Consider the following 13,988-nt stretch of genomic DNA (forward strand, 5'->3'; position numbering starts at 1 on the left):
CATTTTCCAAATGCGATGGTAATGATTAGACGTTACCCCATTCCTAGCCTGTATCAGGGTAGGAATGACTTTGTTCGGAATGCCCTTCCGAGCTAAGATCTGGCGTTCAACCTCCATGCTGTCAAACGTAGCCGTGGTAAGTCTTGAATGGCCCCTGTTGCAGAAGGTCCTCTCGAAGTGGAAGAGTCCTCGGATCTTCCAGTAGTAACTCCAGAAGATCCGTGTACCAAGCACTTCTTGGCCAGTCCGTAGCAATGAGGATTGCCTGAAATCTTGTTCTTTTTATTAGCTTGAGAATGCATGGGATGAGTGGAAGTGGAGGGAAGATATACACTGACTGGAACACCCACGGAGTTACCAGTGCATCCACTGCCACTGCTTGTGGGTCTTGTGACCTGGAACAGTATCTCCAAAGCTTCTCATTGAGGCAAGAGGCCATCATGTCTATCTGAGGTACACCCCATCGGCTTGTTACCTCTGTGAATACCTCTGGGTGAAGGCCCCATTCTCCTGGATGGAGATCATGTCTGCTGAGGAAGTCTGCTTCCCAGTTGTCCACTCCTGGAATGAAGAATGCTGACAGCACCCGCGCATGCTTCTCTGCCCAGAGGAGGATTATTGTCACCTCTGACATTGCAGCCCTGCTCTTCGTTCCGCCCTGCCTGTTTATGGAGGACACCACTGTGACATTGTCCGACTGCACCTGAACTGCTTGATCACGCAGAAGATGTGCCGCTTGTAGAAGGTCGTTGTACACGGCCTTCAGATCCAGAATGTTTATTGGAAAGAGAGATACCTGAACTGACCACTTTCCTTGGAAGTTTTACCCCTGAGCGACTGCTTCCCAACCCCTGAGACTTGCATCTGTGGTTAGATGAATCCAATTCTCAATCCCGAACCTGTCGCCCTTGAGTAGGTGAGAAGTTTGCAGCCACCAGAGGAGTGAAATTCTGGCTTTCGGTAACAGGCATATCCGCTGGTGCATGTGAAGATGAGATCCTGACCATAAGAGCAGGATATCCAGTGGGAAAGATTGTGCAAGGAATCTTCCATACTGTCGAGCCTCTTAGTAGGCAACCATCTTCCCAAGAAGGCAAATGCATTGATGAACCAATACCCAGGCTTGCATCAGGACATCCCGGACCATTGATTGGATCACCAACGCTTTCTTCACTGCTAGAAACACCCTCTGCACTTCTGTGTTGAGAATCATTCCCAGGAAGGAACGCCTCCTTATCGGCTTCAAATGCGAAATTGGAAGCTTCAGGATCCACCCAAGATCCCAGGACAGTTGATTTGATTGAGCAACACTCCGTAACAACATCTCCCTGGAGGATGTTAAGGTCGCCCAGATATGGAATTATGTCCACTCCTGGTTTATGGAGTGGGAGTATAAAGGCTGCCATGGCCCTGATGAACACCCCCGGTGTTGTGTAGAAGCCAAGCTCAGTGTTTGGAACTGGAAGTGACATAGTTGTAGTGCAACCTTAGATAGGCCTAGAGAGGCGGCCATATTGGAATGTAAAGTACGCACCCCTGATATCCCTGGATACCAGGAATTCATCTACATCTCGAGCAGAGATCACCACTCCCAGACTCCAACCTGAATTGAACACCCACCAGTAGGGAATCAATGACCCCAGGCTTGAATAGTAACCCCTGTTACGTAAATGAGGTGCAACTGGAATAATGACATTAGTTTGACAAATGATATGATAGCTTCCAGCAGTAGTGCACTTTCTGCCTGAGAAGCTACTAAGCCTGATTTGAATAATCAGTGAGGCGGGAATACTAAAAATTCTAGTATGCACCCCTGGGCATTACTGAATCTCTTTAGTCTCGCTCCCACCTGCCTGATCCCCAGGCAGTGAGGTCCACCAACAAACCGAAGGGTTTGAAAAAAGTCAAATTTGAAATCCATCCCTGGGGACCTGGCAGCGCAGGTTTTCTGGATTTCCCCAACGTCCTCTAAAGGAAGTGGTGGAATATGTGGAATCAGGTTCTAAGGAATTGTAGTTATGTGGAGGACAGCGTTCCCTGTTAGCGTGTGTCTGCAGGGAGAAAATGGCGCTGGTTAGTACTGTATTTGCTCTGAGGAGAAGCTCCGCCCCCTGTAATGGCGCATCTTTCCACACTTTGAGATTATACTGGCCTAAGGTAACTTTTGCAGCAAACAGTGGGTTAGACCTTGAAAACGTTTGAACAGTGTAGGGTATCGCGCTGGCCCAGGACACAGCTCACAGCGCCGTACACAGTGTGCCACTGAGCCTTCCGGAGACTCAGGTATTAGATTCACCACTCTTCTTTCATCTGGCTCTGTTAGGGGTGGCAGCATGCTGCGGGAGTGAGCGGTCACCTCGGGCGGCTAATGATCATCACCGTCAAGAGATCAGTGTCCTGTCAGCGGAGATAGGGGCCATTAACCTCAAAGGTTGGATCCTACTCCCCCCCCTAAGTCCCATGAAGCAGGGAGGCTGTTGACAGCAGCCTGCCTGTAAAATAACAAACTCTAGAGAACAATAAAACTAAAAAAAACTCCTAGGAGCTCCCCTAGCTGTGACCGGCTCCTCCGTGCACATTTTCTAAACTGAGTCTGGTAGGAGGGGCATAGAGGGAGGAGCCAGCCCACACTGTTAAACTCTTAAAGTGCTAGTTGCTCCCAAAGAACTCGTCTATACCCCATGGTACTAAATTGAACCCCAGCATCCTCTAGGACGTAAGAGAAATGACTGGAACTGGTTGGTTGGTGCTTTATCACACTTTTGTATCAATTCATGAAGCAGTGAAATCAGTGGAGAAACAGACCCAATTTCCTTCAAAACCGATTGGTTGCCATGGGCAACTTCTCCACTGGTCCTTTTCTCCGCTATTTTCACTGCTTCATGAATAGACCCTTTATCACTTTTTAAGACTTAATAAATTTGGGCCCTTATTTCCTTAATGATTCCATATCAGAGCAGAAGGTCTGGATTGTGATTATTAATTTGCATTTGAATAAATCTCCTTACCAATATCTTTCAAAAGATTCATGTTGATGGGCTTGTTTATCCCTATTTTAATGACACTTACAACATCTTACATTTAAAACCACCATCACACAGGGCTGGTGCTAGGGTGTTCGGCGCCCCCCTGCAAACTATAAATTTGCGTCCTCCCATACTTTACAAAGGGACAACGCACATAATGCCTTTACACATAATGCTCCCTGTAGTAGTGCCACTTACACATGTAACACCCCCTATGGTAGTGCCGCTTATACACAACGCCCCCTGCAGTAATGGCACTTACACACATAATGCCCCCTGAAGTAGTGATGCTTACACACGTAACGCCCCCTGTACCAGTGACGCTTATACAATACGCAGTGGCGCTTACACACGTAACGCCCCCTACAACAGTGAAGCTTACACACGTAATGCCCCCTGCAGCAGTGACACACACGTAGCGCACCCTGTAGCAGTGATGCTTACACATGTAACGCACCTGTACCAGTGACGCTTACACATGTAATGCACCCTGTAGCAGTGACATTTGCACACGTAACGCACCCTGTAGCAGTGACGCTTACACACGCAATGCCCCCTGTACCAGTGATGCTTATACACGCAATGCTCCCTGTACCAGTGACGCTTACACACGCAATGCACGCTGTACCAGGACGCTTACATGCGCGACGACGACCCCTGTACCAGTGATGCTTGCACACGTAACGCCTCCTGTACCAGTGATGCTTACACACGGAACGCCCCTTATATCAGTGATGCTTACACACATAATGCCCCCTGTTCCAGTGATGCGTATACAAGACCCAACGCCCCCTGTACCATTGATGCTTACACACAATACGCTGCACAGTCACACATACACCACATACTGTACATACATTACACACATACAGTACAATTACACATATACACACACACACATGCACACACACACACACACACACACACACACACACACACACACACACATACATATGCACAGATACTGTATACATATACACTCACACACACACTTTCACCCACTCTTTCCAGCCACTTACATAAAGAAGTCTGGCAACTCATCCTTCTGTGTTGCAGGCTACAGTCTGGTCCTGTGTAGCTCTGCCCCTTATTCCCATGTAGCTCTGCCCCTTTTAGATCCACCCAGCATGCTGCACTGTGAGGTGTGTCTGTGACAGGGGAGGGTGAGAGGAGGCTACATGATGCCGGCGCCGCTGCCTGTCATAGAGTGTGACAGACGTAGCAGCCGCCTTCAGCAGGGGAACTCAGCAGCGGGGATGCAGAGCAGGGAGAGTGCCTCTCTAGTCTGGCGCCTACCTGCTTTGCATCCCTTTGCTGAGCGGTAAGCGCTGGGCCTGCAACCACCTACACTATATCACCAAAATTACATTTAAAAATGATTTACAATATATTCAATATCATAAAACTATGACTTAAATGTCTCATATAATATATCATCAAATTTCAGAGCAGTGGAATGTTTTACACAACAAACATGTTGTTGCCTGCAGGAGCATAAAGGTGCCAGGATAGCAGCAATGAGCAGAAGATTAAAGTTGGAAGACATTCTAAACCTCAAGAATTCTGGACCACAGGTAAGTAAACTTTGGGGATGGGGAGTAATATGATATTCCACTAAAAAATACAGTTTGTGTGGTGTTATGCTTTAATATACAATATTTGCTGGCAATAGAAAACCTCTAGAAGAAAAAGAAAGATGACTTTTTTGGGTGCACTGTGAAAGTTAAACAGTTGGTATGTCCAGATTATATATATAAAAAGACAGACACAAAGGGGTAAATTTACTAAGATTCGTAATTTTCCGTTTGAGGTCAAAGTTCAATCACGAATGACATTGAAAGTGTAAATATGCAACTTTTTGAATTTAGTACGACTAATTTACTAAGCTGCCGTATTCTGCATTTTCGGTTTTACCGATGTCGATGTCATTCGTTTTTTTTGGCAGTGTTTTACGTGAGTGACTTGTAAAACACTGCCGACTTTAATACAATGAATCTCGGCTGGATCTGAGAGATCCGTACTGGGCTTCATTGTGCACTTTTTAAAAAAAAAAATCAGTGTTAAATTAAAAAAAAATGCGTGGGGTCCCCCCTCCTAAGCAAAACCAGCCTTGGGCTCTTTGAGCCGGTCCTGGTTGCAAAAATATGGGGAAAAAAATGATAGAGGTTCCCCCATATTTCAACAACCAGCACCGGGCTCTGCGCCTGGTCCTGGTTCCAAAAATACGGGGGACAAAAAGCTTAGGGGTCCCCCATATTTCTGAAACCAGCACCGGGCTCCACTAGCCAGATATATAATGCCACAGCCGGGGGACACTTTTATATAGCTCCCGGCGGCCCTGGCATTACATAACCAACTAGTCACCCCTGGCTGGGGTACCCTAGAGGAGTGGGGACCCCTTCAATCAAGGGGTCCCCCCCCTCCAGCCACCCAAGGACCAGGGGTGAAGCCCGAGGCTGTCCCCCCCATCCATGGGCTGCGGATGGGAGGCTGATAGTCGTTGTGTTAAAAATGAATATTGTTTTTAGTAGCAGTACTACAAGTCCCAGCAAGCCTCCCCCGCAAGCTGGTACTTGGAGAACCACAAGTACCAGCATGCGGAGGAAAACCGGGCCCGCTGGTACCTGTAGTACTACTACTAAAAAAATACCCCAATAAAAACATAAGACACACACCTTGAAAGTATAACTTTAATACATACATACACACCTTAATATACACATACTTACCTTATGTTCACACGAAGGTCGGTCCTCTTCTCCATGTAGAATCCATGGTGTACCTGTGGAAAAAATTATACTCACAAAATCCAGTGTAGAACCCTCTTCTTCTTTTAATCCAGTTGTAATCCAGGTACTTGTCAAAATAAAAAAACGGACACCCGACCTCGCACTGAAAGGGGCCCCATGTTTTCACATGGGACCCCTTTCCCCGAATGCCAGGAACCCCCTCTGACTTATGTCTAAGTGGGTTCCATCAGCCAATCAGGGAACGCCACGTTGTGGCATCCTCCTGATCGGCTGTGTGCTCCTGTACTGTATGACAGGCGGCACACGGCAGTGTTACAATGTAGCGCCTATGCGCTCCATTATAACCAATGGTGGGAACTTTGTGGTCAGCGGGTGACCGAAAGTAACCTCACCGCTGACCACAAAGTTCCCACCATTGGTTACAATGGAGCGCATAGGCGCTACATTGTAACACTGCCGTGTGCCGCCTGTCATACAGTACAGGAGCACACATCCAATCAGGAGGATGCCACAACGTGGCGTTCCCTGATTGGCTGATGGAACCCACTTAGACATAAGTCAGAGGGGGTTCCTGGCATTCGGGGAAAGAGGTCCCATGTGAAAACATGGGGCCCCTTTCAGTGCGAGGTTGGGTGTCCGTTTTTTTATTTTGACAAGTACCTGGATTACAAATGGATTACAAGAAGAAGAGGCTTCTACACTGGAGTATGTGAGTATAATTTTTTCCACAGGTACACCATGGATTCTACATGGAGAAGAGGACCGACCCTCATGTGAACATAAGGTAAGTATGTGTATATAGAGGTGTGTATGTATGTATTAAAGTTATACTTTCAAGGTGTGTGTCTTATGTTTTTATTGGGGTATTTTTTTAGTAGTAGTACTACAGGTACCAGCGGGCCCGGTTTTCCTCCGCATGCTGGTACTTGTGGTACTCCAAGTACCAGCTTGCAGGGGAGGCTTGCTGGGACTTGTAGTACTGCTACTAAAAACAATATTAATTTTTTAACACAACGGCTATCAGCCTCCCATCCGCAGCCCATGGATGGGGGGGACAGCCTCGGGCTTCACCCCTGGACCTTGGGTGGCTGGAGGGGGGGGACCCCCTGATTGAAGGGGTCCCCACTCCTCCAGGGTACCCCGGCCAGGGGTGACTAGTTGGTTATGTAATGCCAGGGCCGCCGGGAGCTATATAAAAGTGTCCCCCGGCTGTGGCATTATGTATCTGGCTAGTGGAGCTCGGTGCTGGTTTCAGAAATACGGGGGACCCCTACGCTTTTTGTCCCCCGTATTTTTGGAACCAGGACCAGGTGCAGAGCCCGGTGCTGGTTGTTGAAATATGGGGGAACCTCTATCATTTTTTCCCCCATATTTTTGCACCCAGGACCGGCTCAAAGAGCCTGAGGCTGGTTTTGCTTAGGAGGGGGGACCCCACGCAATTTTTTTTCAAAAAATAAACACTTTCCCATCCCCTTCCCACTGATAAACATGCACAGATCTCATGGATCCCTGCATGCCTATCCAAACACGGAATAAAAAAGACGGTCTGTTTTTTTTTATCTCTTTTTCACGAATTGTATTTCTGCACGGCAGTGTTTGGCTATTGTCGGCAGTGTTTGTGATTTGCACTTTTTAGTAAATTACCGATTTCTACCAAATTGCAGGTGTATTTGACCGATGGTGTATTGATTCGTGATTTTTTCCTAGGACTTCCAAAATATTACGAATGCCCTCATCACTGCCGAGATTTTTGCTTAGTAAATTACCGAAATGATACTTTGAAGAAAAAACGGCATCTCGGTCAAAATCGGGACCTTAGTAAATATACCCCAAAGTTTAAAAAGTTGCACATCTGTGATGTCTAGAATGCAAATAATACAAGAGATAATCTCATATAGACAAAATAAAAAAGTGTGATGTCAAAATATTAATCAATGAAAGCCTTCATAGGGTTAATGCATAAATGGTCAGTGTCAATCAATGGGACCCATAAAGGGATAATAATCAATGGACTCATGGGTATGCTCATAAAGAATATTCTTCATAAATAATAACCATAAGAATTTCGAAAATATAAAGGTTATGAAAAAGATTTTTTAGGTGAAGAAAATAATCATACAAGGTTATCTGGAAGAATAGAGAAAAGGCAAATAGAAAAAAGTTGTGAATCTGCTGTCAGTGTTAGGCACAGAGTCTGCCAATCACTTAAACCTCTACTAAACTTAGTCTTCCCAGGAGGTCCCCCATCCAATTACTGACCAAGCCCAACACTGCTTCGCTTCCAAGATCGAATGGTGTCAGGCGTTTACATTGTGGTATGATAAGTAGGGGTATCAATACTCGTTATACTCTGGAATCACTGATGAGATTTCACATAATAGAGAGTATGTGGAAAAATTCAGAATTAGAAAAGATGAGGGAATATACAGGAGGATCTGCTGCCAGCGTTAGGCAGAGTTATATAGGGTAGTGACAAGTCCCTACCGTATACCTATGGATCACTGGTGAGAGTCCAGAAATTCAAAGAGATAGTAAATAGGAGCACAATGGATAAACAAGCAGGCAACAACCTGCGCAAAATTAAGTTCAAATTGGATTCTGATCATAAAGACAGCATCTAAAATACAGCATGTCAAATTAGTATATGATGCACTGATATGAGCCTCTAACGTTGAGGTATGATAAACGACAAATGTTAATGCTATAGTTGTTTGTCAGTGAAAAAATAATACAAAGAGAAAAGACTGAAAGAACTAGGTAAAAACTGTGGAAGATATCTGGAATAAATTCCTCTAGGCACAAAGATGAAAACAGCTATACATAGAATATAGCATGGATACACAAAAAATATATATGAAAGGGCACAGTGTAAAAATAAAGACAGGTTAGTAAATAACCCCTATACTGGTCCTCTAAAAAGAGACTATGTCCTGAACATAGTATATACTGTAGTTATACAGAAAAAAAGATAAAAGTAGAGAGTGCGCTGTCAGCGGTGGCCTATACAGGGAGGGTCAACTCCCTTAAATATAAATACAATGGAAAAGAGAGTGCGTACTGGCGCAGGCTGTTATTTCAAATATTAAAGGGCCAATTTCACCATACACAGTAAAATACAAATGCAATTAATTAACATTCATAAAAATGAGGTTTTCTGGTCCTCAGTTTGTAAAAAGAAGATAATATAAAACATAGATATCATAAATGCAGGTACCACTGGTTTACCCTTTTAGTAGTTATTATAAACCACAGATTCTGGCTAGGGCTCAATTCTACATATGCTCACAAGTTCATTAGAAGATGCATATTACCAGATCCTTCAGAAATAGTCCCCTAGGTATCTCAATTGCCGGAGATCCAAGTTGCAAACGGGGTCAAATACGGATCCACAGATACATGTGCAGGAATTTATCCAGTGGATATAAAGAGTCCGTAAATATTGCCAGTGATGTGAAAAAAGGGTTCAACAATTGTCCTGCAGGGTAGATGAAAACAGCTATACATAGAGTATAACATGGATACACAAAAAAAAATATATGAAAGGGCAAGGTGTAAAAATAAAGACAGGTTAGTAAATAACCCCTATACTGGTCCACTAAAAAGAGACTCTGTCCTATACACAGTAAATACTGTAGTTAGTTCTTATGGGTCAGTGCAATTAAGTCAATGCATATAACAATTCCCAATTATAAATATGCCGTAGGACGGGACTTGGCTAGCAATTACCCGTAGTCCGAATCCGAAAATGTCTGGTCTGGTAGTAAACAGATCTGGTGAGAAGCCAGAGGTATAAGTGTGTCCGTGGTCCAGGTGGCTAATACTGGTGGGGCCGCAGTTTGAATCCACGAATTAGATCTCACAGCAGCGGAACTGATGGCGGCGTGTACCCGTGGTCCAGGTGGCTGACGATAGCGGGGCTGGCAGCAGGCTGAAAGGTCTGATGGTAGCGGAACTGACGGTGGTGTATACCTATGGTCCAGGAGGCTGATAGTGGGGCCGGCGGCAGGCAAAAGACGCGTTTCGCCCATCACTTGGGCTTGATCACTTGTATTAATCAGTATGAGCAACCTCCATGATGAACTGTGTATTCTGGTTACCTAGCAACCTCAAACATCCAGTTATATCTCACTCACTGATGGAATGAGGATGGGCACAAGTGTAGCTTAAAGTTCCGGGTACTCACAGTCATGAGGCAGGAAGTGATCAAGCCTGAGTAACAGCCGAAATGCATCTTCCGCCTGCCGCCAGCCTCCTGGACCACAGGTGTACACCTCCGTCAGTTCCGCTGCCATCAGACCTTTCAGCCTGCTGCCAGCCCCACTATCGTCAGCCTCCTGGACCACGGGTACATGCCGCCATCAGTTCCGCTGCTGTGAGATCTAATTTGTGGATTCAATCTGCGGCCCCACCAGTATCAGCCACCTTGACCACGGACACACTTATACCTCTGGCTTCTCACCAGATCCGTATACTACCAGACCAGACATTTTCAGATTCGGACTACAGGTAATTGCCAGCCAAGTCCTATCCTATGGCATATTTATGATTGGGAATTGTTATATACATTGACTTAATTGCACTGACCCATAAGAACTAACTACAGTATATACTGTGTACAGGACATAGCCTCTTTTCAGAGGACCTGTATAGGGTTATCTACTAACCTGTCTTTATTTTTACACCGTGCCCTTTCATATATATTTTTTGTGTATCCATGCTATATTCTATGTATAGCTGTTTTCATCTTTGTGCCTAGAAGAATTTATTCCAGCTATATTCCACAGTTTTTACCTAGTTCTTTCAGTCTTTTCTCTTTGTATTCTTTTTTCACTGACAAACAACTATATTAGTCATTTATCATAACTCAATCTTAGAGGCTCATATCAGCCTTCCCTGTGCATCATATACTAATTTGACATGCTGTATTTTAGATGGTGTCTTTATGATCAGAATCCAATTTGAACTTAATTTTGCACCAGTTGTTGCCTGTTTATTCATTTATTGTGCTCCTATTTACTATCTCTTTGAATTTCTGGACTCTCACCAGCGATCCATAGGTATGCGGTAGGGACTTGTTACTACCCTATATAACTCTGCCTAATGCTGGCAGCAGATTCTCCTGTATATTACCTCATCTTTTCTAATTCTGAATTTTTCCACATACTCTCTATTATGTGAACTCTCATCAGTTATCCCAGAATATAATGGGTATTGATACCCCTACTTATCATACCACAATGTAAACGCCTGACTCCGTTCGATCTTGGAAGCAAAGCAGTGTTGGGCTTGGTCAGTACTTGGATGGGGGACCTCCTGGGAAGACTAAGTTTAGTAGAGGTTTAAGTGATTGGCAGACTCTGTGCCTAACACTGACAGCAGATTTGCAACTTTTTCTATTTGCCTTTTCTCTATTCTTCCAGATAACCTTGTACGATTATTTTCTTCACCTAAAAAATATTTTTTCATAACCTTTATATTTATGAACTTCTTATGGTTATTATTTATGAAGAATATTCTGTGTGAGCCTACCCGTGAGCAAACCTATGAGGGTATTTATTGATTAATATTTTGACAACATATTTTTTGATTTTGTCTATATGAGATTATCTCTTGTATTATTTGCATTCTAGACATCACAGATGTGCAACTTTTTAAACTTTGTGTCTGTTTTCTATATGTATCATCTGGATATACCAACAGTTTAACTTTTACATTTTTGATTAATAAAGATACTATGTTTTAATTTTTCCATATTCTAGTCAACTATTGACTTTCCTAATAGTGTAACCAAAAAAAGAGACTTCTTTCTTTCTTCTTTTGTTCTAGTTTAGCATCATACTGACTCAGGGTGCACCGCCAATACGAACAGCAAGTGGAATTTGGTCCTCCTAATTTTCTAATTTTGGCCCTATCATGCTGATTAGCATAATATCTATGATCAGTGCGGTATCCCCCATATCTGTTCAATAGAATACCTCTACATGTACTCAGTGGCGGATCCAGGGGGGGGGGGCACTCGGGCCCGTGCCCCCCCTGTCATTTGTGGCCCCATCCGTCCCCCCCTCGCTTGTGTCACTGAGACACGCTGCCGCTCAGTCCGGAGGCAGCGTGTCTCAGCTGTCAGGAGGAGAGCGCGGCTATCTGGTGGCGTGTTGCGGACTTCAAACCAGCCGCCGGTTCGTGAGCCAATCAGAGCTCGCAGACCGGCAGCCAATCAGGATCCGCCGGTCCGTGAGCTCTGATTGGCTCACAAACTGGCGGCTAGTTTGAAGTCCTACACGCCGCCAGACATAGCCGCGCTCTCCTCCTGACACCCTCAGAGCCAGCCGGGCAGAGAAGCAGCAACAGCAGCGGTAAACAGCTGCAGAACTGCTGTGGGGGCATTTGTATACCTGCTGTGGGGGCATTTGTATACCTGGCACTGTGAGGGCAATTGTATACCTGGCACTGTGGGGGCAATTGTTTACCTGGCACTGTGAGGGCAATTGTTTACCTGGCACTGTGGGGGCATTTGTATACCTGACACTGTGGGGGCATTTTTGGATCTGGCACTGTAGGGGCATTTTTGGATCTGGCACTGTAGGGGCATTTTTGGATCTGGCACTGTGGGGGCATTTTTGGATCTGGCACTGTGGGGCCATTTGTGGATCTGACACTGTGGGGGCATTTGTGGATCTGGCACTGTGGGGGCAATTGTGGATCTGGCACTGTGGGGGCAATTGTGGATCTGGCACTGTGGGAGCAATTGTGGATTTGGCACTGCACTATTGGGGGCATATGTCTGTGTATCACGTCTCATTTTAATTGGCCACACTCACTATATGACTGCGGGCATTACTACAGGCAACATTGCTACTGGGGGCAATAGTGGCATTGCATAAGGGGCACCACTACTATGGGGTCTATATAAGGGGCACTACCAGTACAGTGGACATTGCATAATGAGCGCTACAACTGTGGGCATTGTATAAGAAGCGCCACCTCACATGCACCGAAGCCGCACGCAAATGTATTTCCCCTTCCATTGTGCCCCCCCTATCATTTTCTTCTGGATCCGTCATCTTCATGATGTCGGATCTCATGTATCTTGGATTCCATAAATGTCCTTCCGTCTGTGATTCAGGCTCTATTTCACATAGGGTGTGGGGCTGAGGACAGCACTGTCTGACTATAAAAAATAAAAAACCTATATGAGAGAATAAAACAGAGGAGGGGAGGCATAGTTATATATATATATCTATATAATATAATTATTATATTAAACGCCTTTAGGACTCTTAGGAGTCGGACTGGTGCATGAGCACATAAGACAAAGTCAATAAAAGCCAGTAGGTGCACTGTATTAAAGAAGCACTGTGCCATAATTTATTATTAGGAACTCTGTATTACAATACTTAAAAGGGCACTGTGTCTAATATAAAAAAACACACCAGTTGGAGCTCTGTCTTATCATAACTTACAGGAGCAATGTGTCATTAAATGTCATTAAAAAACAAAGAAGCACTGTGATTTGTGGGCTGCAGCACCGTGAGGCACTGTTTTGTGTGTTTAGGGCAGGCATCATGTTAAATTTTTTTTAAATAAAACTGATTTTAAAAATAATGTACATTAGTTATATAAGCTTTAGTGTATACAAAATAAATATAACTTGTGTGATGTGAGTAACGGGGATATTCAATTAACAACGAAGAAGCTTCAGGCAATTATTCCCGCTGTTTCTTCAATGTTTTAGCACCCAGAAAAAACATCCTTTACACTCGAAAACCACAGGTCCAGTGAATCCTGTGTGGTTTAGGTAGAAACAGCCCCATTTTCATCTGAAAACAGGTCTGTTTTCAGGGATTTTGCGGCAGGTGAAACAAATCCCTGATAAGCCGCTTCTCGCACCGACTTATCGGGGCTAATTGAATAGCCCCCAGCATGTTTAAAAAATAAACAACTTGTGTGTGTTGTTCAGGTTCAGACATTGGCCCTCATTCCGAGTTGATCGGTCGCAAGGCGAATTTAGCAGAGTTACACACGCTAAGCCGCCGCCTACTGGGAGTGAATCTTAGCTTCTTAAAATTGCGACCGATGTATTCGCAATATTGCGATTACTAACTACTTAGCAGTTTCAGAGTAGCTCCAGACTTACTCTGCCTGTGCGATCAGTTCAGTGCTTGTCGTTCCTGGTTGACGTCACAAACACACCCAGCGTTCGCCCAGGCACTCC

The 13,988-nt window shown here is 44.7% G+C and overlaps 1 protein-coding gene and 1 pseudogene across 1 annotated transcript in view; both read left to right on the forward strand.

Moving 5' to 3' along the window:
* Positions 1–13,988, forward strand: part of LOC134970256 (olfactory receptor 6M1-like) — a 52,639-nt gene that overhangs the window by 17,141 nt on the left and 21,510 nt on the right. The window contains exon 2 of the mRNA XM_063946272.1: positions 4,517–4,600. Within this exon, the coding sequence (XP_063802342.1) occupies positions 4,517–4,600 (84 nt within the window). The remainder of the gene's footprint in view (positions 1–4,516; positions 4,601–13,988) is intronic.
* LOC134948407 (5S ribosomal RNA) lies at positions 10,995–11,114 on the forward strand (annotated as a pseudogene).

Source organism: Pseudophryne corroboree, chromosome 1 (assembly GCF_028390025.1).
Source record: "Pseudophryne corroboree isolate aPseCor3 chromosome 1, aPseCor3.hap2, whole genome shotgun sequence".
NCBI classification, from domain to species: Eukaryota; Metazoa; Chordata; class Amphibia; order Anura; family Myobatrachidae; genus Pseudophryne; species Pseudophryne corroboree.